Below are 27,480 nucleotides of genomic sequence, written 5' to 3'. Positions count from 1 at the left end.
TATGAGGTGTTTTTGCATTTTAACCTTCCTTAAAAAGAAACATTTCCATGTCCAATGTTAACCCCACTAAACTTTAAGGGGAAATAGGACCATAAAGGAGGTATGGTGTTAATTATTTTTAGAATTAGAGAGAACAATGTTATTTCCTAAAGATTGAGTATAATAGCTAGGTGTTGTTCTTGTCATTCGGCTTAAATTTTTAATATTATTGAAAATATGTTCTTAAGGTATTCATTAACAAAATCGTATAAAATACATTTATTTTAAATATGGCGGTAAAGTCATTCTTATAACACATCCTTCCTTTTGGGATTAAAAATGGATGGCTTGAGATTAAAAAAAAGGTTAAGTAAAATGTCACAAAATCTCAAGAAACTAGATTCCCAGATGTACCCCACACCAAGCCACTATTTATGAAAAAACTCAAAACCCAGCTGTGAAATCGTACTTAAGATTAGTCCAGTTCAAGAAGACATAGAACACAACCCAATATTTGCACTAATCCCATTAGATGACCTGAACAAAACCATAAAACACAGGCACAAAAACTGTCCCTTTATTGCCTCCCTAAGATTCTGCCGACTCTTGCGTTTTGATAACACACGCGTCAGACAGTGACTGCTTTTTGTACATTCTTTTATATATCCATTTCGAGGAAAGTTCAATAAGGTCTTTCATATATTGTTCTTTTGATAAAACTGCACCGGCCATTACTGCACGACCCTTTGAAAAGAAACATAACCCTATGTATACCCAAAAACTTTGAAATTATTAAAACCCCATAAACAAATGGAATAAAATCTTTAAGTACAAAAAGTAATGAAGATATTAAAACCTTTGAAATCTGATTTTATTCTTTTCATTCAGAAGTTTTTTTTGGTTAATATGCCCTCGCCGGCTTGCATGATTAGGTTTATGGACTTATGGGATCGTTAGGTTTGTCTACAAGTGCGTTTAGCTTCACAAAAGTTTGCGACTTTTCACTATTTTTTAATTTTTTAATTTATAAAAAAACTAAGAGACAGCTACTTTTGTCTTATCAAACTACCAACTGTGTCTATTCAGCCAAAAAAAAAAAAAAAATAGGGAATTACATTCTTAGGCACGTCCTTATATAAAAGAACAAAAATATATAACATATTATATCATATGCATGTTTCCTAATTCCCTTTTTTTTTTCCAATCAAAGTTCACTATTTTGAGATGAGATAAGTAATTGTTTTATTAATATCAAAATGTATATGCTTATATTATATGATCCCAACCCCAAATAAAAAATAAATAAAACCTTTTGGTATTAATATTTTTTTTTCATTTTTTTTTAATATTTTGTGACTAGACAACAAATTGACAATGCACAATCAACCAACCCCCCCCCCCCCAACACCCCCACGTGTCTGTCTCTCTTAACTCACACGCAAAAATAAACTTAAAAATTAAGCAAAATTGATTCTCTCTTTTCTTTTTTATTTTTATTTTTTATTTTTTTAAAATTTTTTATGAGGATTCTCTCTTAACAAACAATTAAATATCCAACTTAAGTGGAAATATTGATGGGCTCTTTAAGATGGATTAAGTGCCTCATTACCTAAGACTATAAGTCTAAAAGACATAAATATTTCACAAAAATTAAATGTAGCTTTGTAATTGGTGCATGGTGAAAATAGTATGGCTGATAATGAGCCTATGATATGAAAGCGGTGTTACTCTAATCATAACTTATCACCTTATAAAAAAAAATTCCTAGATTTACTCTTTACCTAATTCTTGTGGGATGAAATGACTAAACGTGTTTGATAATTAGTTGAATATCATGGGAATTTTGAACAATAGAAAATTCAGGGCTTCTCTCAATCATAAACCATAGAGTTTGTTGGCCCTAAAGACCTAACTGCAAAACTAACAGCATTGATATCCAAATCCGTACCCTTGAACAGCATGTTAGGAAAAAAAAATTAAGATACATTATTTGTGTTAATTTTTGAAGAAAAGATAAGAGTTTCATCTTAAGCAATTATTGTATATATAATAATGTCTTATCTATTACATGTATTATAACATTTAGAAGTCAATGCTTAACTGGTTGTCAAAGTTTCAAGCATTGCTTTTTGTGTGTTTCAATATATATAATATCATTTCACGAGAAAAAGAAATTATTTTCATGGTTTGTATTACTGAAGAATAGGGAAGATAGCTAGGGACCAGTTCCAACTTCAAGGTTGGTCTTTTTTTTTGGTTCAAGTCGGCCGTAGACTGATTGATCAATGAACCAGGGCAGGAAAGGAAAACTATAATTAATCATGCAATTACGTGATAGCTTCTCCAAACTCAGTCTAAGAAAGGGTAATATATATATTATAGGGTCTCGATTTACAGTCCAAGCCCAAAACGCATGGGATGTTGGCCCAATGAGCCCAATACAATAAATTTGTAGAGAGTGGGTTGAAGAACTAGGCTTTAATGAATTCAACAACGGATAGATTTAATTTGAACGACTGTAAAACACAAACAAGAGACTTGATCTTAATATATTTTCAGTTCGAGAAGGTCCTCTTTCTATAAATTAATCACAATTAGATGCAAAAATAATTTAGATTGCTACAGTCTTTTCTTTGCTCTTTTTTCCAATCCACTCTTCATGAAGAGTCTTTCAAATTATATATCCTCCTTTGGACTATCTTCATCCTACACCTGTTGATCATCCGAGCCCTTACTTGAGAACTCGTTCCATCAGACACCCTCTCTGGTTTTCTGTGAGTTGTGGTAGCCAAGATAGCACTGTTTAGAGGTCTTCTCCACATAAATGTAGCAAGAAAAGTAGCTGCAATGCATTTAATGGTGGTGGCAGCTTTTCCTTAAATATTTTTAAGTTTCCTTCATTCTTGTATGTTTATGAGGTATGTCCCTATCATTGGAGTTTCTTGAAGGATCACTCTAATTGCTGGAATACATTTGAACTATGTTCATCATGTCCGAGGAGGAATTCCTCCTCGGACAATCCTTTCATTTGTTCCCTACTTGTGAGATTTTAACTGAGAACATCTAACAATTATTTGCTCCTCCTCGGACTTATCAATGTCCTTAGACAAAACCCAAGGCCCAATGTACGATCTCCGACCCTCACCCTTACATATATATATATATATATATATATATATATGTAAGGACGCGATTCGTAGCGGACCGTAACAGTGTCGGGTTCGCACGTGAAAAGGCCCCTAACAATATCATTTGTAGAGCGTGGGTTTGGAAGGCTAGGCCTTGATCGACAGGCGGTGGGTTTTTCGCGGTGTTCGTACAAGTTTAAGTTTTCCTTCACCCTTGGAGTCTTTCTCCTAGAGGTGGGCTGGGAGGCTCTGGTTTTTGGCCATTTTTCCCAACCCCTTTTTTAGGTTACTTGTTTTTCCTTTTTATATTCGCCTGCGTTCATTGTCCTTCGTCCACGTATAGGGTCAACCCTTCCAAAAATTGATACTTGTCCCATCAGCCCATATTCAAAGTCGTTGGGGGTGGTTGTAAAAACCAAAGAATGCGGCTCTGTCAGGTTCAGAGCATTGAATGGCAGTAAGGGCAGCTTTCCCTGGATATTTTAGATCTTTCGTCCTGGTTTCGGTCCTATACCGTTTTTACCCTTCTTTCAGGGGGGGACTTTGGGGTCTGCCGAGGACTGAGCCGTCCTCGGCGATATCCACAGGCTATTTTGTCGAGCTTGGGCCATAGCCCTCCTCGGTTTGGGCCTTTGGATTTTCCCCGGGTTGATGGGCCTGGCCCATAAATCATTTGGGCCCCACAATAGCCCCTCAAAACCCGGCTGTCCAACCTCTTGGTTGGAAAGGGGGGTTTTGGTGATGCCAAACCTCTTCCTACGGCCCAATCAATTTGGCCTTTTAATAATGCTGGCGGCTCCTCATCTGTCCAAGAAATGTGCCGGTCTATGAGACAGCTTTTTGATTTCGCGCTTGATGCGCTCTTATCGTTTGGGCATCCCAAAACGTGCTTTTAATGACCACTATTTACGAGACTACTTTAATTCGGCGGTTTGTTTTGATGGGGTGGAGAAATGGAACCGGCATATTTGTGTTGGCAGATTCTTTTGGATATCTGAACCTATTAAATGTCTCTCGCTCCACCCTCAGTATAAGAAGGAAGGGCGGAGGTTATTGTTTTTGTAAAGAATTCCTTCTCATCTTTCTGAGATTTGAAATATTTGGCCTCCCCTAGGGTTCATTTTACCCACTGGTTCACAAACTAAATCGTGATACACTTTATCATAACAACGAGTGATGCAGGAGCCAAACCCCTCCCATAAACGCCATGTTCCAATAAAGCTCATTATGGCTCGATCGGGACAGGGATGGCGAAGACTCAAAATCAACCTCACCCTTTTTTCAGTCAAAATCCGAAGCAGGGACTCGTCACGTCAAACTTTCGGCGTGACTGAGTCGAGAACACCCATCATCAGTACCAACCGCTCTCCTATGAGCATACCTAGTATGGCTCCAGTGTGTTGGGAGTCAGGATCGAGGCAGGGACTAAGTGTCTCTACTTCTTCCTCTCTTCCTTCACTGGGGCTATTCTCCGTCTCCCTTTCTTAGTCTTCCCAGCACCAGTTCCATCCTGGTGCTTTCACTTCTTCCTCTTTTACTCCTTTTTCTTTCTTTTCATCTCTTCTCTCTTCTTCTCCTCCTTCTTTACTCATGTCCTCCATCCTCTTCATTCATCTCCTCCATCTTCTTCATTGATTTCTTCCTTACTATTTCCTTCTCCGCCATTTCTTCCCAAAGAAGGTTCTTATCATAATATGAGCAGTATTGAGGCAAAGATTGGAGAGACTTTGAAGACGAGTTTAAAAGACGCCTGGCAGTCTACTTATCCCATGCTAGCCGAGGAGAAAAACGAAGGCTTGATGTCATGTAAGGAATAACCATTTGAAGATATATCACCCACCAAATGAGCGGCCTTCTTATATGACTAAGTGCCAGGGCGTTCCACCCCCTTCCTTACACCTTTATTGGCCTCAACCTTTTATGGTGTTTAAGCCGTGGATGAAGTGACCTGACATTTTTATCAAGTATCCTATCTTACGAGATTCAAACCTTTTCTTATCCAAGTATTTGGTTTCCCCATTGGCTTGGGTCCGAGGACCATACAAGGCCTTGGTTCTGTCCAAAACTTGTAATTTTTATAATCTTTTGTACTTGGTTTCCCTATAGGCTTGAGTCCGAGGACCATACAAGGCCTTAGTTCTGTCCAAAACTTGTAATTTTTATAATTTTTTGCACTTGGTTTCCCCATAGGCTTGAGTCCGAGGACCATACAAGGCCTTGGTTCTGTCCAAAACTTGTAATTTTTATAATTTTTTGTACTTGGTTTCCCCATAGGCTTGAGTCCGAGGACCATACAAGGCCTTGGTTCTGTCCAAAACTTGTAATTTTTATAATCTTTTTGTAGTTGGTTTCCCCATAGGCCTGAGTCCGAGGACCATACAAGGCCTTGGTTCTGTCCCTGGGCCCATATGCTGAACGGGCCTGGGCCGCGAATTTACTGGGCCCACAAATTGAGAGGTATTTCCGTAGTCTTTGATCACGCGGTACTTCTTGGCGTCCCAGTGTTCGAGGTGCGCCTTCTCGAGACTCCTTTAACCTCAGGGTTGCAGACGACGTTGGAAATCGAGCCAGAGACGTTTTGTCTGTAGCGTTCCTTGGGACGCTGCGCGAATTAAATGCCACCGGTTTACTTCTGGGTATAAATGGGATAGGGGATCACTTCACTTGCACATGAACTCTCCTATTCCCTTCGGAACTATATTTCTTCCATATCCGCGATCTTTCTTTCTAGTGCCACTGCCTCAATGCAAGATGTTTGAGGCTTGGATAGGGATGAAAGGTCTCTGCACGCTTCAGAGGCACCGAATCCTCAAGGTGGTATGGTGTGGACAAGGATGGCACAGATTCAAGCCAGTCCTCCGTCTTGACAGGAGGAAGATGATATTCCTCCTTCTTTTAATCAAAATCCGAAGCAGGTTCTGGTCATGCTAGATTTCTGGTATGTCAGAAAAAGGAATTTCCGCCATCAGTGCCGTCTGCCTTGTAGCAGGCAAATTTCTGCGGGGGCTTCCCAACTTCCGGCTCCCTGCATCTTTTCTGTAGATGGTGTTAGCCTGAGGTCAGGTTCCCTGTACCTTTTCTTTACCGGTGCAGGCCCCAAGTTGGGTTCTTTTGCTGCCTGAGTTATGGGCGTGCAAAAGCACTGAGGAGGAACAAGGTCTCGAGGCAGTAGCCAACTTCTCCTCTGTGCTACCTCCTCGGCTTTATCTTCACTCTCTTGTATTCTTCATTACTTACGTAGTTAGCTTCAATGTAGGTTTTGTTTCAGCTTTCCATTGTACACTGTACTGTTCCCTTGTCTTAATAAAATATGTGTCTATTTCTCTATACATATCTTTCTTCTCCGTAACCACTACTTTATGCATGAATATTAAATATGAGCTTGCCCTTAATGATATTCTAGGCAGAGAAATGCCTTAACACAGATTCCTACTAGTTTAGACTTACAAATATTATCAAGCATAACAAGGTTAATCATCAATAAATTAAACTCTTGGAACTAACCGGGATAACGGCTGAGTGCTGCGCGATGCATGCTAGAGCGATGTCCGAGTACGATAAACTCTAAGTAATTCGTCCGAGAGGGTAGCCGAGTAGCGAGGGGCTTTGGTTGTGCTTTTGGATAATATGTTGCGTCGTATCGCATCAACCCCTTTGATATTGGGGGATCAGAGGGTAGACCAAGGAATCCGCGCAATCAAGGTATTAACCCATCTGTTAACGCGGAGCTCTCTTCGGATGGATTTTGAGGTTTATGTGCCATAGTTTTTTTTTTAAAATAGTTGGTTCCTCATCCAGGTAGTTGGTTTCCCCAGAGGCTTGAGTCCGAGGATTATGTAATGCCTTGGTTCTGTCCAAAACCTAGTTTTCCACATCCAAGTAGTTGGTTTCCCCAGAGGCTTGAGTCCGTGGACTATGCAAAACCTAGTTTTCCACATCCAGGTAGTTGGTTTCCCCAGAGGCTTGAGTCCGTGGACTATGCAATGCCTTGGTTCTGTCCAAAACCTAGTTTTCCACATCCAGGTAGTTGGTTTCCCCAGAGGCTTGAGTTCGTGGACTATGCAATGCCTTAGTTCTGTCAAAAACCTAGTTTTCCACATCCAGGTAGTTGGTTTCCCCAGAGGCTTGAGTCCGTGGACCATGCAATTCCTTGGTTCTGTCCAAAACCTAGTTTTCCACATCCAGGTAGTTGGTTTCCCCAGAGGCTTGAGTCCGTGGACTATGCAATGCCTTGGTTCTGTCCAAAACCTAGTTTTCCCCATCCAGGTAGTTGGTTTCCCCAGAGGCTTGAGTCCGAGGACTATGCAATGCCTTGGTTCTGTCCAAAACCTAGTTTTCTCTTTGTGTGGGATCTTGGCTTTAGGGGAGTTAGCTCCTCAGTCAAGCCCCTAGAGTTTATCCATACGGTTAACGTTACCAAGTGCCTAATTTGCTCTTTACGGGGGACCTTGGCTTTAAGGGAGTTAGCTCCTCAACCAAGCCCCTAGTCAAGAAACGTAGTCCCTAACAGAACTTTATACTAGAACTCTATAACCAACGGTTAGATATAACGAAGAAACTCTATCGACCCACTTCTTATACCAACACACAAGCCTTCCCCACAGACGGTGCCAATTGTAAGGACGCGATTCGTAGCGGACCGTAACAGTGTCGGGTTCGCACGTGAAAAGGCCCCTAACAATATCATTTGTAGAGCGTGGGTTTGGAAGGCTAGGCCTTGATCGACAGGCGGTGGGTTTTTCGCGGTGTTCGTACAAGTTTAAGTTTTCCTTCACCCTTGGAGTCTTTCTCCTGGAGGTGGGCTGGGAGGCTCTGGTTTTTGGCCATTTTTCCCAACCCCTTTTTTAGGTTACTTGTTTTTCCTTTTTATATTCGCCTGCGTTCATTGTCCTTCGTCCACGTATAGGGTCAACGCTTCCAAAAATTGATACTTGTCCCATCAGCCCATATTCAAAGTCGTTGGGGGTGGTTGTAAAAGCCAAAGAATGCAGCTCTGTCAGGTTCAAAGCATTGAATGGCAGTAAGGGCAGCTTTCCCTGGATATTTTAGATCTTTCGTCCTGGTTTCGGTCCTATACCGTTTTTACCCTTCTTTCAGGGGGGGACTTTGGGGTCTGCCGAGGACTGAGCCGTCCTCGGCGATATCCACAGGCTATTTTGTCGAGCTTGGGCCATAGCCCTCCTCGGCTTGGGCCTTTAGATTTTTCCCGGGTTGATGGGCCTGGCCCATAAATCATTTGGGCCCCACAATATATATATATATTATTAGTACTTAATTTAATTGAGGAATGTGTCACAAAGTCAGGCTTTTCTTTTCCTTATTATTATTATTTATTATTTTTAATTTTTTTTATGTTTAAGTATAGATAAAATGTGTATAGGACTTCATGGAAGTATCTGGATGTTAGGCTCATTAGTCTAAGGTATAATGTAAACTTGAAGTTCTTAAGTTCAGTCCACCATATTATTAATTAATGGAGTTTTCAGGGTATTTCATGATCAGGTTGCGGAATGGATTGGCCATTCTAGGACACCATTTCCTTTTAATTAGAACGTCTCTAGAAAGACCACAAGTACATATATGTATATATAGTATTCTGTGCTTCTTTTTTGATGAGTTAGTATTATGTGCATAAAAAATAATAAATTTCCTCATAACCATGAATATCTCCTTGACTGGGCGAGTGTCGTAATGAATTTTGTATTATATATAATCACATGTACTATAACAATTTTTTACTCTCTTTTTTCTCAAGTGTGTAATCATGAATTTCGATTCACATAGGCATGTATTCTAATATATTTTTATTTTAAAAAATTATTAATTATAAATTTTGTTAGATATTTAAGCCTTGATTTAAATTAGAGTAGTATTAGACAATCTATAACCAATTAAGGACAAGGACCTCACTAATAGCCTGCAGACTGCAAAGCAATGGAAATTTTCCTTTCTGAAGAGAGAATTTGAGTTTCACTTTATCCTAACTGCAACTTGAAGGATAAACAAAGAAAGAACAAAAAACTTGAAAGGATTAAAAAAAATTAAAAAATAAAAACTTAAAAGAAAAAACCAAATAAAGACCTCATGCGTTCATCCTACATACGGCAATTTGGACCTACATCTCCATGCTATGAGAGGCTGCACTATATCAAACCTTGTACCCCAAATATTAATTCCGTCGTAGGAAGTAGAGTGACCAAGTATTAGACTATTGGTATTGTTTTTCAACTTAAAAAGAAAAAAGAAAAAAGAGAGAGAGAATATATATATATATATATATATATATATATATTGATAGGTACATGTAGGTGGGAGAAATAATGGAATCCCACAAAAACTTCTACTACAAGAATGATGAACTTCTTGACAAAGCCGGTCACCTGCTAAAGAAGAAGACCTCAAATCAACCAAGGCTGCCCTAAGGGGGTGACTAAGGAGGTTCCAATGGTTAAGTCAGAAGCCAATAAAGAAGATGAGAATGAAATAACTATTGTGTATAAAGCTTGTTTAGCCTCCTCCTTTTCTGTTAATTGAGGGGGTATTTATCGAGATTAAGCAGAGATTTTTGGCAAGAAACTTGGTAGTAAACCTATTGGCCAGTCTGAGGCTTGGCAATAGACCTGCCAACTAGTTGTCCGTTTAGGTCAACTGAAGAGATGTATGTCAGGGTAGCAACCCTAAGATGCAGACGGATGAGACTAATCATCAAGATTGATAATTGAGATTGGTCATCGAGTAGTCAAATTCGGTAATTGAGATCATGCATGCTCTTTGGACAAATTTCGTATTTGCTTTTGGATGGTTGACCCCCCACTCTACCTTTAAGAATGTTGTGAATAAAGTCATACCATATGGTTGGTTATCAATGAAATAATACATGTGATCAACCTCAATTAATTTGTTGAGTGTTCATTGTCTTGGTATCAATGGAAGGGAATGGATTTTAGTAATTAAGAAACATTTGAATTTGCATTGATGGCAATAGCTGATGACATGATAACCGACCCAAAAAATCTGGGACATAATCTTTATTGTTATTATTGTTGCATGACTTGTATCAATGGGAAGGAGTGGATTTTAGTAATTATGCAATATTTGAATTTGAGTAATAACAATTATGATGATGATGATAAAAGGCCCACATGGGGTAGCTCCATTGGTTGGCCTCATGGGAATCCCAATGAGGTAGGCTTTTCTTTGGTAAAATTTTCATTGATAATTGGTGCCAGATCATTACAATCTTTCATAGTTATGTAAATGTAACATCACTGGAAAAGTTTTACGTTGATCCGCTCCCTTCACCTAGCCCTTTTACTCTACAGCATGGGGTTTAAGTTTAAAGCATAGAAAATAAAAAGAGATTTGGCTTTGCGTCAAGTGCCTGCAGCATTAAACTGAGTTCTTCCATAACTAACTGGTGAAAAACAAAACGGCAAGAAAAATACAGTAGAAGTTGCACTGAAAAACATTGATCCTATTCATCCAATAAAAAGACTCCAGTTCCTCTATCAAATTCAGTTAACGGTCACAATGGTAGAAGGGGAAGCAAGTGCATATATCATTTATTACTGTTATATCATTCAATATCTACTGCTTGCCAACCATCAAAATGGTCTTCTAAAATCTCTAGCTTGATGAAGAGCTCTAGCATTTATGAAATCATATGGCCAAGAAACAAGCAGTACTACCTCAGACATCCTGAGATCAAGCTCCGTTAACAAGAACAAACAATGGTTTGTCTCCCAACCGTTCCCGACCCTGAAATAAACCAAAAATTCATATCATCAGTGCATTAATTAAAAGGGGAAAAAAGAAGAGAAAAGTTTACAGGCAAATAAGTTAACATAAGATTGAAGCAGAGAGAAAGGCCTGTCTATGTTAGTTCAGTAGCTGTACCCGTCATTAAGTACTATTTTCCCCTTTTATTTTAAATGAGACTTGGTCTTAGAAGTAATATTTTGGCTGTAAATCTAGAAGCAGTAGATGGGGACATTTCTAATCCAAGTTTTGGTTCCTGTATTTATTAATTCTATAAAAATACAAAAAATATCCAGGAAAACACACACACATACAAATTCTAAATGCTAACCCGCTCCTACAACATTGAGCAAATGCTAACCCACTCGGGGCTTGATTCAATAGCAAGTACCTTCTGCCAAAAGGGACAAGTCAAAGGTATGAGTTCGGGAATCAGCCTCTCCAAAAGAATTGGAGGTAAAGTCGCCTACCAATCACCTCTTCCAAACCCCGCAAAAGTGGGAGTCTTGTGCATCAAGTACGACCTTTATAAAAGCACATGTTTCAATTTAGACTTAAATCTTCAAAGTCATTGATTTTATGCATTACTTGACCATTTAAACTAATTCTGTATTGTCTACAAAGAAATGGCTCCAAAGCATCAAATTACAATGAACCCCAAACTGAAATGGGAATTTGATCATCCACTCAGGTCTTTTGGTGTAATGGCAAGTAGCTTTCACTGAACAAAAAGTTGCAGGTTCAAGTCTAGGAATCAGCCTCTCCAAAACAATTAAAAGAAAAGCTACCAATCACCTCTCCCACACCCCGTATGTGATTTCAATTTAGACTTAATATTCAAAGTCATTGATTTATGCATTAGTTAAGTACATAAATTAATTCTATATTGTCTACAAAGAAATAGCTCAAAAGCATCAAACTATGATGAACCGCAAAATAAAAGGGATGTTTGATCAACCTAACTCGGCTAAATAAGTCTGTGAGTGCTCTCAGATACAGACATCAAAAGGCTGGGAACTTATGTTTCTAACAGCTTATAATCAATATTCCAAATGCATGTTGATGCTAGACATAAGAAAATAAATAAGGTCCATTTCCCCCTCACTTTCTATTCAACACAAGGTACCATCGGAGGATTTTCAACCATTTCAAATTTCAAGTTTTAAATTAATATCATATCCAATATTGTGCAGGCAAGTATAATCGATTTCCAAAGATAGCTTTTCTTCTTGTATTCTGGGTTAAAATACAGATTTTATGCCAATTTTGGTAAGAAAATCTCTGGATTTCTGTACCGCTCAATTTTAGCATAGCGTTCATTTTTCTTCTGCAGATGCAACTTCAACTTTTCCAGCAACTTGGCCTACTTCATTACTTCTAGATTGTCTCTCTTTATTCATTGATATTAGAATTGTAAGCATAAGTTAATTCATATTTGGTTTGTAATAGGATTTCGTTGATTTTTGATTAATCGGATGTTTGTTCATCAGTTCTTATCCTTTTTCTAAACCCTGAAAATTTCATAACTATTTTATAATTACATAGTTAACCAAAACCTTTAGGGCCTGTTTGGATTGAGGGGGGAGGGAGGAGAGTTGGCCAGAAATAGGCTAATTGCCGACCAACTCTACTCTATCCCCCTCAATCCAAATGGGCCATAAGTCTTGTACATGCAACTTAATTCCACCACCCCCCCCCCCCACCCCCCAAAACACACAAGCAAAAATAATAATAATAAATTTTATACATGATAATAAATAGGGAGTAGAGTATATGTTTAGCATATTAATCAATTTAGTCAAACATTGGAAACAAAATATAATTCTCGTCTTACTTTGGATGCATAGATTTTCTAAATCCATATTTGATATGCTGACATGCATGACTTCGATTTACAAACAGTAACTCTTGTTTGCTTGTTAGTGCCTCTTTGACTATTTCCTAAACTTCAAAGAAAAAATTAATATAGAGAAGTTTATACTTTACTATTTGGCCTTGAAACCTAGTCTCTCATGGAGACACTTGAGGCACATCAGGTTCAGATCATGACAGGAGCAGATTCAAAACTCATGTATGTAGGTGTTAATCTACATAAAACTCAGCAGGATAATTGATAAGGCTTCCAATCTCAACCAATCTTGACAGTGAGGTTCAAGAATTAAGCTCAATAGTAAATCATTAGATTATCAAATATAATTAGGGACATACCTTTAACTCCGGCAATTCAATGACACACGCACATTCAACCACATGCACTCCAACCCGCTCTGCAACCAAAATGGAAAGGCAGACTTAAAGTCACTAGGAATTATAGAAGATCGACATTCCTTAAGCCAGGTGTGAATAACACATGACCAAGCATGCTTCTTTAGAGGAAACACTTGAACTAAATAGAGGGGACTAAGTGATTTCTCATAGACAAATGCAAGTGAAAAGACACTAAGCCTGTCCAAAGGTAGCTACAATCTCTTTCACCAGTCCCATTAGAAACCAATTGCCATTTTTAGAGCCCCTGATAATGTCCATGGACCTTCCTGATCCATCATACACCTTATAAAGAAAAGTACTTTTATTGATTTGCAAATCAATATATGCCTCTATCTAAAACACATCTCCTTCTCTACACCTGTGTGTGAAATGAAGTAAAATTTTAATAATTACCTAGTAGCCTGATTGCAGCACACAAGGTTCCCCCAGTTGCAATGAGATCGTCAATTATCAGTGCACGTTCTCCTGCTTCTACAGCCCCTACATGCATCTCCATTTTGTCTGTTCCATACTCCAACGAATACTCTTCCGAAATTACTTCCCCTGCCAAACCATCAGACTGTTAATAATTCCTGAATCCTTCATGGCAACCCAAAAGTTATGACGTCAACACAGGAGAGTACCAAAAGGTTCAAAATTCAAAATTCCTTCACACCTTGCAGGCATGCACACACAAAAACAAGGAACTTAACACACCCACTAAGCTTGAATGATCACTCTCTTATTCACAGAGAGTAGGCATAGACAACAATCAACTTCGTGATACTTTTAACTATAATCATGTAATGAAAATTGCATAATTGAGGAGGTTGAAACAGTTGCTATAAATGGATCTGCAACCCAACTGATAAAATCTAAAGAAGATTAATGTTATTAAAGTAAAGGCAACAACATTTACAAAAGCACAGCAAGAAGCAATTAGAATTAGAAGCCTTTTACAACCAAACTAGGGAAGCAACTGAGCTGGAATTAAAGATCAATTAAATTGTGTCGTTCCAATTACTAGTCAAGGATAACATGAACTTCTCAAAAACACAGAAAATGATGAAATTGCGTGCGGAGGAAGCCAAAAAAGTAGGCAAAGAAACATACCAGGCAACTTATTAGGCTTTCTCATAGGAACAAACTTTGCCCCTATGGCCAATGCAATGGGAGGGCCAAAGATAAAACCTCTAGCTTCAATACCTGCATTGTTTCTCCAATATTAGGATACATAAATACTTAACAACCCCCTTTACCATACATGCCAGAAAACCAGTCAATCAATGAAAAACCAATAAAAAACTAAGCAATAATTTTAGACAACCGCCCTAACATAACATATCACCGATGGCCGATGGCTTAGTTCCTAAAACAATACCAAAGAAACACCACCATAGCACGTCATTTTGCTTAGTTTTCTTTTTTTTCTTTTTTCTTAGCTTATTTGACTGATTTACAACTATATTAAAAAAAATAAAAATAAAAAACTTTTTTTTCTTCTAGTTACAGTTCTAGTTTTCCCCAACTTTTTTTTTTTTGAAGTCCAATAAACCAAAATTCTAACTTTAAGCTTGAAATTAGGATGTGATTTTTTATTTTTAGTTTGGATAAAATTATATATAAGATGTGAATCATGTGATTAAAATTAAAGAACAAGATCCCTTTATTTTTATTTTTAAAAAATTATACAAAATATGAGACAATACCTGCAACCACGGAGACGTTTTTGTCTTTGTACCTCTCAACAAACAAATCAATAGTGTCCCTGAAGGCCTTGGTATCAAGAAGCAAGGTTGTTATATCTTGGAACATAATACCTGCCAAATCCGATTCAAATGCTACAATTAAATTACGCCAAACAAAAAAATAAATAAAAAATACTCACTACCCAGATAACAATTCTGGATCTCCAATTCAAATAGCAGTGTAAATAAGCAAAAAATAAATAATATACATATTTAGCCAGAATAGAGACTAGAGAGCAATAGAACCTGGCTTAGGAAAGTCAGGGATGACTCTGATTGCAGAGGAAATTTTCTGTATGCGAGGGTCTTGGCCATCTTTACCAGCCATTTCTTGACGTTTCACTGAGTCACTCGCTACTCAATACAATGGCAATAACAATTACAGCGTCAGAGAGAGAGAGAAATAGTCACACACACAGAGAAAGAAAGATGGAAAGAGAGAGGCCTGTACCCACCAACTCTCGCTACAATTGGCCTTTTAAAGTGTCGACGCGTTGATTAAGGAAAAGTCAAAAATGACCAATGGTTATTAACTTATTCTCTTTACCATAAAAAGTAATATTCCATGATCTCTTGCCTTTTTTTTTTTTGTTTGACATTAATAAGAATACTTTTATTATTAAAATCCGACAATGAATAGAGTAACAATAGAAACAGATCTCGTATGTAGATACAGCAACGAGTGAAGTGAGTGATCCAAACTAAAATTAAGGATCAGATCAAACATGACTTAGAAAAATTACCAGTACAGCGAAGTGGGGAGAGAGCTGGTCGGTGATTTTTCGAGTGATTCAATTGTAGTTGTAGTTGTTGACAGTTCGAGGAAGCTGAGGAATGTCGAAACGGAGTGGCGAGAGTTCGAGGAGAGTCGATGTTGTCGGGTGATGGAAAGAATGAAATTTTGCAAGAGAGACTTGACGAGGCTTTGTGCATAATTTCCATTTCGCTGAGTTAAAAAAGGAGTCCCACTGGCGCTGCCTATATAACTATAGAAGTGGCAGCCACTTCCATATTAATTTGCATCATTGTAAATACCCATTGCTTTTTTGAGACTAATACCTTGATTATTAATAATGAAGGGCATTTTGGTCCAACCACATTAGGAATTTAGGACTTAAAAGGCCCACCTCTCGTTATTTTCGGGGACCAATTACCTCCAGTGCTGACACGGAGAGCTGTTTGATTTGTATCGCGTGTCTAAATCGTGTCAGTCTCGATGAACTTATGTTAAAACCAAGGCAGCTTAATGTATTTGGAGGTCTAAAGTGAAAATTAATTATCTTGTTTCATATGTAAAATTATTATTAATTAACATGAGCTATATAGAATTTTTTTTTTTTTAAGTTTATAAAAAAAAAAAAATTGACAAAACTTTTTACATTTGTTAATATAACATATTGATAGTAGTGAGTAAAAAAATGATATTAGTGGTGATCTAGTTGAAAACTAATAATAGCTTACTAACTCAACTATTGTGAAAAATGTTATGAATTTTTTTGTGGATTGCTTTCTTTCTTTTCTTTTTTCTTTTAAAAGTGCTACATTCACAATGTTTTTCATAACAAATCTTAGGTGTTGAGTTAGTTCTTGTTTTTTATTTGAACCTACTACTAAAATTATTTTTTTAATGTCAATAACGGCCTTTAACAATCTGCTTGTAAGGACACGATTCGTAACGAACCGCAACAGTGTTGGACTCGTTCGTAAAAAGGCCCAAACAATATCATTTGTAGAGCATGAGATTGAAAGGCTAGGCCTTGGTCACCAGGCAGTGGGTTTTTCGTGATATCCATACATAATTAAGTTGTCTTCACTCCTGGAGTCTTTCTCTTGGAGGTGGGCTGGGAGGCTCTAATTTTTGGCCATTTTTCATAGCCTCTTGCATGAATTACTTTCTTTTCCTTTTATACTAGCTTGTGTTTTTTTATCCTTCGTCCACATGTAGGATTGACATTCCAAGACTGATACTTGTCCCATCAGCCCATACCCGGAGTGGTTGGGGGTGGTTGAAAAAACTGGAGAGTATGGTTCTGTCAGCTGCAGAGTATTGAATGGCAGTAAAGGTAACTTTCCCTGGTCGTTATTCTTTCCAGCATACCCTTTTATATTGGCGCAGATATTTTAGATTTTTTTCCCAAATTGTTTCTGTACCATTTTTACCCTTTCTTCTTATGGGACCTCTGACATGCCGAGGACTGAGTCGTCCTCGGCTGTGTTCCAAGGTCATTTAGTATTTGTTTTAATGATCCTAGGCTATAACCCCTTCTCGGCTCGGGCCTTAGGCACCAATGAATAAATGGGATTGGCCCACAAATTGTTTGGCCCCACAATAGCCCCTCAAAACCCTACTGTCCGATCTCTTGGTTAGAGATGAGGGTTTTGGTAATACCTAGCCTTTATTATGGCTCGTTTAACTCAGCCTCTTCATTAACGTTGGCGTTTCTTTATCTGCCCAGGAAACATACCGGTCTACGAAACATTCCTCTGAATTCATTCACAACTCGTTCCTGCCGTTTGGTTGTCCAAAACGCGCCTTTAATGACTTACATTTACGAGACCATTTAATTTCGATGGTTTGTTAACGATACGGGGAAGTGAAACGGGTACATTCTCGTTTACCAATTTTCTTGGAAATCTGGACGGATTAAATACCTTCCGTTCCACCCTTCGTATAAGAAGGGCGGTAAGAGAATATTTCTCTCGTACAGAGACCCTTTCAACCCCTCTGAAGTCTGAAACCTTTAACTTCCTCCAGAGTTTACTTTATTCACTAGTTGTATCCTAGCTCGTGATACACTCGAGATAAGAGCAAATAATAAAAGAAACATATCCCTCCCAAAAACTCCACATTCTTACAAAGCTTAAAATGGCTCGGTCAGGGCAAGGATGGCGGAGACTCAAAATCCTTTTTACCCTCCTCTCAACCAAAATCCGAAGCAGGGGCTCGTCACGTCAAACATTCGGTGTGACTGAGCTGGGGTCACCCATTATCAGTACTAGTCGCTCTCTCATGAGCATAACTAACATGGCACCAGCGTGTTAGGAGTCAGGACTGAGGCAGGGACTAAGTGCCCCTGCTTCTTCCTCTCTTCGTTCACTGGTGTCTCCTTTTACCTCTCTTTCTTCTTCTTTCCACCACCAGATCCATCTGGGTGCTTTTCCTTCTCCCTCTTTTACTCCTTTTTCTTTCCTTTCATCTCCTCCCTCTTCTTCTCCTCCTTCTTTTCATTCATCTCCTTCATCTTCTTCTGAAGAAGGTCCTTCTCTCAATATGGGCGCTACTGGGGCAGAGTTTGGAAGGACTTCGAAGACAAGTTTAAAAAGGCATCTGACGGTTTACTTGTCTGCATTGTTGTTTTTTATTTATTTATTATTGTTTTGGTAATCCACCTTTTGTATAGGCTTGTTTAAGCCCCTCTTTGTACGTTATAATACATCTTTATATTAATAAAAATTGTTACTATTTTACTTCGCATGTTCTATCTCTATATTTTCGAAATGATAACGCGATGAATAGACGTACAACCTTGTGAACTCTTTTTATTTTTAAACTTTGACCGACGTCTAGGACCAAAATCCTAGTTAATAAAAAGATCTTGCTCTGTGATTATAGAAACAATCCAGCTTAATAAACTGAATCGAACAAGTGATACTTAGAGCTGAAACTCCTATTAGGCAGAAAAAGAAAGGACATTATGATGAGCTTACTGAGTCGGCCTGGCACAATACCGCCGACCTTAGAGTACAATACTTGGGACCGTAATCCCTTACCAAAGAGAAAAGCGCTATTATGAACTTGCAAGTGCTGTTCGGCACAATAATATAGCATTGAATTAATGACACCTAGGGTCAAAATATTTGCTAAGGAAAAGATATTATCATAACTTTAATAGAGTTGTTTGGCACAACAACGCCAACCTGCGAAAACAACACTTACCCCAAAAATAGCCGAGACGACAACTGAATGCTCGATACGGTGTAGGAAGTAACCATCCGAATACATACCACCCGCAAAATGAACAGCCCCTGTAGGTTGCTGAATAGTAGGGCGTTTCACTATCTTCTTAACACTTTTAATAGCTTTAACCTTGTATAGTATTTGAGCCGAGGACTGAGTAACTTAGAATTTTTATTAAGTAGCCGACCTTACGAAACTCAGTTTTCTCATCCAAGTAGTTGGTTTCCCCATAGGTTTGAGTCCGAGGACCATACAATACCTTGGTTCTGTCCAAAACTCAGTTTTCTCATCCAAGTAGTTAGTTTCCCCACAGGTTTGAGTCCGAGGACCATACAATACCTTGGTTCTGTCCAAAACTCAGTTTTCTCATCCAAGTAGTTGGTTTCCCCACAGGTTTGAGTTCGAGGACCATACAATAGTTTGGTTCTGTCCAAAACTCAGTTTTCTCATCTAAATAGTTGGTTTCCCCATAGGTTTGAATCCGAGAACCATACAATACCTTGGTTCTGTCCAAAACTCAGTTTTCTCATCCAAGTAGTTGGTTTCCCCATAGGTTTGAGTCCGAGGACCATACAATACCTTAGTTCTGTCCAAAACTCAGTTTTTTTTTTTGGCGTGGGACCTTGGCTTTAGGGGAGTTAGCTCCTCGGCCAAGCCCCTAGAACCATCCACGCGATTGACACTACCAAGCGTAGCCCCTAGTTAAGAATCATAGCCCCTAGCGGAACTTTACACTAGAACTCTATAACCAGCTGTTAGAAATGACAAAGGAACTCTTTCGACTTACCGCCTATGCCAACACACAAGCTTTTCCCACAGACGGTGCCAATTGTAAGGACACGATTCGTAACGAATCGCAACGGTGTTGGGCTAGCTCGTAAAAAGGCCCAAACAATATCATTTGTAGAGCGTGGGATTGAAAGGCTAGGCCTTGGTCACCAGGCAGTGGGTTTTTCATGATATCCATACATAGTTAAGTTGTCTTCACCCCTAGAGTCTTTCTCCTGGAGGTGGGCTGGGAGGCTCTAGTTTTTGGCCATTTTTCCCAGCCTCTTGCATGAATTACTTTCTTTTCCTTTTATACTAGTCTGTGTTTTTTTATCCTTCGTTCACGTGTAGGATTGACATTCCAAGACTGATACTTGTCCCATCAGCCCATACCCGGAGTGGTTGGGGGGTGGTTGAAAAAGCTGGAGAGTATGGCTCTGTCAGGTGCAGAGTATTGAATGGCAGTAAAGACAGCTTTCCCTGGTCGTTATTTTTTCCAGCATACCATTTTCTATTGGCGCAGATATTTTAGATTTTTTTCCCAAATTTTTTCTGTACCATCTTTACCCTTTCTTCTTATGGGACCTCGGACATGCCGAGGACTGAGTCGTCCTCGGCTGTGTCCCAAGGCCATTTAGTATTTATTTTAATGATCCTGGGCTATAACCCTTCTCGGCTTGAGCCTTAGGCACCAATGAATAAATGGGATTGACCCATGAATTGTTGGGCCCCACACTGCTATTTAGATTTTTTTTTGTAAAATTATTATGAAAAATATTGTAGACATAACATTTCTTTCTCTTTTTTATTTGTTTTTCATTTGATAAGAAAATATTATTTTATTTATTTGTTAATATTTTGGCTTAATTAATACCATTGGTTAAAATTTAGAGATTTTTTTTTTTTTTTTTACTTGGGGCCTTAGGCGGCCACATCAATGACTTATACCATTGAGCTGGCACTGACTAGAACCGAGCCATATCCCGTGAATGACCTAAACACTAAACAGTGGAAGCAATAGTGGAGTAAGAAAGTTGAAAAATGAATAAGTGAAGCGAATTTAGTGAAATATGTAGCAGAAAAAAGATTTGATACTCAATTACATTACAATGAACCATTGATGGAGCTCTGCTTCCTTTGTTTCTCTCTCTTTCTCTTTTCTTTTCTGTTTTTTTATTATACATTTTTTGTCTTTTTCTTTTCGTTTTTTGAGTGGTTGTCGATGCTGTGGAATCAAAAGCCATCACATTGACATGGAGAAAACCTACATATCTTATGCTATCCGACTCTACTCAATGCTCATCATATGGTTTTTGACACCAATGGAAAAGCACTAGCAATAAAGACGAAAGTAACACGGGAAGAGAAGCATGAGCTCGAATTTGGTCTTTTGCTTCTTGATTAGCTTCTATTCTCAAAGCATTCACTTTTTCTCTAGGATAGAGTACTATAGTTAAAATTTACCAAAAAACTCCCTATAATTGTTCAAACATTTACAAAATTATATAGTATTGTCTAAACATACATATTCAGTGAAACAATTGTTTCACTTATCTCTATCTTTCCCCCTCTAGATTAAAAAAAAAAATGGAATCTCTCTCTCTCTCTCTCTCTCTCTCATTGATCAGTCATTGGTTGAGTGGTTGACTGCGATGTCTATGTTCAAGACATTGTTTTGATTCGGTGGTCCAAAGTCTGATTGTTGAGTTTTTTTTTTTTTTTTTTGTTAGTTCAATTGTTTATAGAAAAATTATGGATTTTAATATTTTGTTAACGAATGCTCTAGGACTATTTATTAATAAACTATTTTAAGAATCATTTAAAAAAAGAAAAAGAAAAAGAAAGTAATTGATTATCTTTACTACAATTTTTTTTTCCATAAAAAATAGCATCAAAACTTTTTTAAAATACTTTACTAACAAATGACTTTTACGTTGAGTAAAATAGAAAAATTATAGAAAACTAAATATAAATGCCCTTTTATTTGACCTAGGTCTCTGGTGATTCGGTGAAGCATATCTACTTGTTGCCCTCATTCTTTAAGTTTGGCTTGCCCGTCTGAATTGGCCACGAGAATTTGACTGTTTTCAATTATTTTACGGTTACTTTTTTGGGACATGTGATGGGTGCAATAAACGTGGCCAAGACTCACCTAATATAAATTGGGTTTGGTAAGGCTTTTATTCTTCTTTTGTTTCATCTTTTGAAATTCTCAATCTTTCAAGTCCTTTTTGCGCAGCCTCTCCTCCCTTTCCTTCATATTAGTGTTTATTGCATCTAGTGCATCATCCAATATCTTTTACCTTTGATCCTTAACTTGAAATTTACACTTGTTTCTTGATTGTTTATGAGATTGACCTCACCTCATAAAATGAGAACAACATTCAAAGGCCATAAGAGACTGACCCGTGAGATGAGTCTTTAAGCCTAAGTCTAGGATAACCAAGCACAAACAGGATTCTCGCCCAAGGAGGTCAAGGTTTCCCAATAGATAGTTCACAAGTTGCACACCACTCAACACCCTTGTGATCAATTATTGATGCAAATCCAGGAAGACCCAGAGTTAAATGTCATGAGAAGTTACAATACCAGCAGAATTGTGGGGCAAATATTGTTCCCCTTCTTTAACATTTGCTTGATATATATATATATATATATATATATATATTAAATCCCAATACTATAAAATTTTCTCTTTTCATTTTTGTCATTAAACTATTGAAAATGTTAATTTTTATTGAAAATGTTAACTTTAATCCAGTTTGTCTAACTAGGTGGTAATACCATTTTCAATATGGACAAAGTTTACTTACAAAATTGGTTGTAACCTTAAATTACAATCTTACTCAATATCTTTTTATTGGAAGTGAATTTTGACAAATCTATTATTAGATTATATCTTCTTCTTATACACTCTTTGCTTGCAAAATTTCTAGAAAATTGAAAATCATTAGCTATGTCATCAATAAATTTTTTAAATTGCAAGTTTTTGCAATTTAAAATTATGCATAAAATATAAGCACTTATAGACGTATAAATCATATAGTAAATAATATATGATTGACACAAAATTTGATATGTGTATTAAGAGTGTAAAGAACATGCAATTTAACAATTAGATTTTCAAAATATGTAATAATTTTTATTTTATTGAGTAAGATTATATCCTTAAACTGCAGTCAATTTTGTAACTAAACTTTGTTCTTTCAGTATTAGAGAATTTGACACGTTTGACTTGGACCACTACATATAAAAATAGAAAAACAAAAATAGAACACATATGAATTGAACAAGTGATATGAAACTATTTGACACATGCACAACATGAAATATAAATACATTTTTAAAGTAAGTATGAAAAAAATAAAATTATCTTCAATAGTTTAGGGGAGAAAAACCCTTTATCAAAATTTATGGCAAAAATAAAGTTTATGCAAATTTCAAAGACAAAAATAATATTTCTACCTAAATTTTAAGTACACGCATCCACATTCATGACTTTCTAGCCCTTTGACATAAATAATCACATTGCACCGAAACCTAAGTATTAAATTGCAATAATGAAACTACGTTTAGCCCACATAGGCCTAGGAGGTCTTGGGTCCTAGACTTAGATTGGGCTTTTTAGAGCCTAGTTGTGTTTGATCTGGATTATAACTCGATCTAAAATAATATTATTACGGTTTTTAATAGGAGATTTTCTAAGACTTAGTCCATGAAACGAAGGCTTGGCCGATTGTAGGCTATTGTGAACTCTGTGCACATTATAGAAAAACTGTTATTTTTGAGATTAGAGTTTTATATTGTTTTTGAGAGAGAAAACTATACTGCCACATCTTGTATTTTTCTCTAAGAATGGTAAAATTCCTGTAACTCTGTGGACGTAGGCAAATTGCCGAATAATGTAAATATTATCTTGTGTGATTGTTTTTTTTAGCGGATTTTTTTTCCTTTTTTTTTTTTTTTTTTCATCTCACATATCTGAGAATTTCATAAATATTCCCTTTTATAGTGTTAATGAGCACCGTAAGGTGCCTGCTAAGAAATTGATTTATGTCAAAATTTTGACCAGTTTTATAGGACGTGGAGCTAGATGAGCTAACTTTTTGAGTTCCGTTGATCACTTTAGTACTATTTTTAGTCCCCTAATTAATTCATACTAATTTTTTTATTAATTAAACCCTACTGTAACTCATTCTTAACGAGCAGCCCAATAACCTTTCCCAAACGAAACCCAAGTATCTAATTGCAATAATGAAACTACGTTTAGCCCACATAGGCCTAGGAAGCTAGGGCCTGTTGTCAATTGGTCGTCAAAAGCCACAATAAACGGATTTTGGACTTCGAAATCCCATTTTGTCATATATCAAGTCCAGGGACAAAGTGGCCCTACACTGAATTAATTAGCTTTAATTAATGGGACAACACCCCAGCAAGTTGATGTCAACCGCAATAGACCAAGTCCACCGGCCCAGCCCCACACGTACCCAGCACTTGCGTAGACAAAGATATGGACAGCATATGCCGCCCCTCTAAAAGTTCAGACCGAGTGACTGGTCTTTTCCTGATTTCTTCCATAGTATGAACCTCGCATCTGATACCTAAGGAAAATTCTTAGCAATTTCAGAGTATAGTAAAACGATGCTCATTTCTTTTATCATTGTAAACTCATCATGAATTTAATGAGTGGTCTCATAACAAATATGAGAGAATGAAACACTATTTATTGTGCTTCAATAATATTACATTACTTTTTACCAAGTACAAGAAAAATAACGTTTTTTTTTTTTTTTTTGGACAAGTCAATTTTGTTTGAACTTACTTGCTATATCTTTATCAAAAACAAAGAATTTTCGGAATTTTAACTTTATTGCTTCCCGTTAAAGTTTAAAAAAGCTCACGTGTTTTGCATTTTGATAAGGGGGAAGTATATTCTTTTGGGCGATTGAAAGGCGGATCAAAGTTTACCGCTATATGATAAAAACCCTGTTTTTTAATATTAGCACTTGGTTTTGACTGCGCAGGATAAACTCGAAGAAAGAATCATCATGCAATTGCAAGCAATGACTTCACGTACATGTTCACTCCCTGCCTTTTTCTTTTTGGCTACTTTCGGAGTGATCTTCTAGGCTTTTAGAGGAAACTTTCTTATTTGCTTCAAGGCATCTACTTTACTGTTACGTACCGTGTTATCATCAATAGTGTGACAATTTAAAATTGTAAAATAAAACTTAAACTCGTCTCAAAATTTTTATTAGGATAAATTTCATTAACATATTCTGAGATTTGGGTTAATGTCAACTAAATATAAGACTTTTCAAAAATTAACTAATTTGGTCCTTAAAATTAACTTAGCCTTTAAAATAGTTGAGAAAAAATAATTAACTGTTTAGAGACTAAATTGGTTTTAGGAACAACATTGATCAATTTTGAAAAGTTTTGTATCTATCTAACAATAGCATTACCTCAATCTTCAAGATGTATTTGTGAAATTTACATTTCTTTTTTTCCTTATGTTAATCATTATTTGAGGCTCTACATTGAGAACCGTTTTGTCTAATCAACGTGAAATGGACAGTGAAATGAAAAGAATTTGACAAATTAACCAGACGTGCCAACCCCGACCTAAAAATCGATGGCACTTGTACTATTACACTAGTCCGTACTAGAGATTAGGGTGCCTTTCCTTTCTGTTTTCTTCAAAAATGATAAGCCTTCTAAATTGTTAGGCGAATTATTGAAAATGAAGGAGACAGACTCCAAAATATTAAAAATAATTAAGTAGTCAAATTTGCTACGTACTTGTTCACATTGCATCACCGATCACTCCTCCAAAATCCAAATCCTTTTATTCCATTGCCATCAGCAATGACCAAATAACTACTATTCCGGAATCAATACTAATCTTGCCACGTAGCAATATGACGTTACTCCAATATCTCAATGACTAACCTGATGAATCTTATCTCATTAATAAAATAGTTTCTTGTTATAATATTGGGGAGGGTTTTAGCCTTTTAGGTGCTCGGCCGGTGTCAACCCAATTTTTATTTCCTTGAATTTTTATGTTTCTAGTTTATCAACTTTAAACGACACTTACCAAATTAAGCAAACAACCTTCGATGACCTTTACTTTACCTCCAAGTCGAGAATCTCAATCTAACCATTTACTTCCACGGAAATCGAATGCGTGCTTAGTTATCGCTTTTCACTAAAATGCCGTTTGTTTTGACAAAATTTATATATTTTTCTCATCTTTTAATGTTTGACAAGGTGGAAAATGCAAATCAACGGAAAACTTTTTATTTGTGGTCAACGGAAGACAATCCAAAAAGAGCCAAACACATTCAACATACTATTACAAATATACTTCACAATAAAAAGTAAAAACCACTCCCAAATGGTAACTTCTCTCTCCACAAACCAACCATTAAACAATTTGATCATTGAATTTTCACAAGTGACAATTGTTTTTTAACTTGGGTTCCAAATTTGGAGTCTGTCTTCCATTCCCAAAATATATATAATTTTTCCCATTTGAGGTATGTTGTTGTTGTCATGAATAAATTTTTTTATACATAAACTTATTTTGAATTACAATAAATATTAATGAATTTTTGTTTGAGCCTAACAATAAAATATGTTATATAGCTCAGTTTCAAGGTTAATCAAATGCAAAAAAAAGAAAAAAAAGAAAAAAAAAAGAGTTAGTGATATATTACATCTTCCAGAAATTGATTTATATTTTAGAATTCTTTTCAGTAAAAAGAAAAATGGAAAGTAGATGATTGATACACACATATATAAAGTGAAACAAGAGAATTTGTAGAAAAAAAATGTATCATAATTAAATTAGGATTTATTTAAGGAAGATCAAATATAATTAGTTAGAATTTTTATAAACGTTGGGGCCTGCTATATTCTAATAAAACATTGAGTCATAATTGGTTTTAACTTACTAATTAAGTATCCCTAAAAAAAAAACTTACTTGTAGTAAAAACCAAATAAAAATAAAAACAATAATAATGATATGAAAATTTTGGGTTTCCAACCCAAACCTGAAAATTTTGGACATTATTCCCCTCACTCAGTTGGATGTTCATTAGTTTTCCTTTTTTTTAATAAAAGCCCCAGTCTGAATTCCAGACTGGTCTCTCCCAAAAAAAAAAAATTGGGTTTTAAAAATGTTTAGGCGACCAAATAGAAAGAGTCAACTAGAGAAACTTTTGCAAAAAATATTTATATACGATAAATATTTAATTAATAAGTATTAGTAAATAAAAAGTCAACTTTTGGCATTTTTAGATAACAACTTACCTAATTTAATTAGAATTCGTTTTGAAAAGCTTAAACCTAGTTAATTAAATAAAAATTAATTAATTTTGAAATGTTTGGGTTTAGGGCTTAATAGAATTTAGATTGCCAAAAATTAAATTTAAAAAATTATATTATAATGATGTTGTGGAAAAAATGAACTCTCAAAAACTTAAATAACATTAGTAAAAGAAGTCAACAAAAAAAAGTTTTTATTTACAACTTTAAACCCCAAAAGAAAAAAATATGTATAATGATGAAGACAAAAAAATGTAAGCTTACAAAGGTGTATGTGACAACATTATTAGATTTCAGCAAAGAGAGTTTTTCATTTTTATATATCTATATCTAGTTGTTAACTTGTGCAACACACAAGAAAGTTGGTAAAAAAAAAATATATGTGATACATGCATATTTAATTAAAAAATGTTAATAAATAAAAAGTCAAATTATAAAATTAATGAAAAAGAACTGTAAGGATTGAATTTGGATTGGATCCATTATAGGATTGAATTTTAGCCCAACAAGCCCAAACAATAAATTTATAGAGCGTGGATGAAAAAACTAGATCTACTCTAG

At 36.4% G+C, this 27,480-nt stretch overlaps 1 protein-coding gene across 1 annotated transcript; it reads right to left on the bottom strand.

The window, feature by feature from the left end:
- Positions 1-10,474: 10,474 nt before the first annotated feature.
- Positions 10,475-15,889, bottom strand: LOC115971449 (adenine phosphoribosyltransferase 1-like). Its single transcript, XM_031091372.1, has 7 exons — positions 15,604-15,889; positions 15,107-15,214; positions 14,822-14,932; positions 14,226-14,318; positions 13,527-13,676; positions 13,074-13,132; positions 10,475-10,865 (listed from the first exon to the last, which is right to left on the bottom strand). Exons 1-7 carry the CDS (start codon positions 15,800-15,802, stop codon positions 10,812-10,814), a joined length of 774 nt encoding a protein of 257 aa, XP_030947232.1. The 5' UTR covers positions 15,803-15,889; the 3' UTR covers positions 10,475-10,811.
- Between the last annotated feature and the right edge of the window lie 11,591 nt (positions 15,890-27,480).

This window comes from Quercus lobata, chromosome 12, assembly GCF_001633185.2.
Source record: "Quercus lobata isolate SW786 chromosome 12, ValleyOak3.0 Primary Assembly, whole genome shotgun sequence".
In the NCBI taxonomy this organism is placed as follows: domain Eukaryota; kingdom Viridiplantae; phylum Streptophyta; class Magnoliopsida; order Fagales; family Fagaceae; genus Quercus; species Quercus lobata.
This window is presented reverse-complemented; position numbering and strand designations above follow the sequence as displayed.

Coding starts and splice junctions, on each gene's coding strand:
- LOC115971449 (XM_031091372.1), bottom strand. CDS start 15,802: ATGGAAATTATGCACAAAGCCTCGTCAAGTCTCTCTTGCAAAATTTCA. Junction 15,215..15,603: donor CTCCCCACTTCGCTGTACTG/GTAATTTTTCTA, acceptor TGTATTGAGTAG/CGAGTGACTCAGTGAAACGT. Junction 13,677..14,225: donor AAAGCCTAATAAGTTGCCTG/GTATGTTTCTTT, acceptor ATGGTTTGGCAG/GGGAAGTAATTTCGGAAGAG.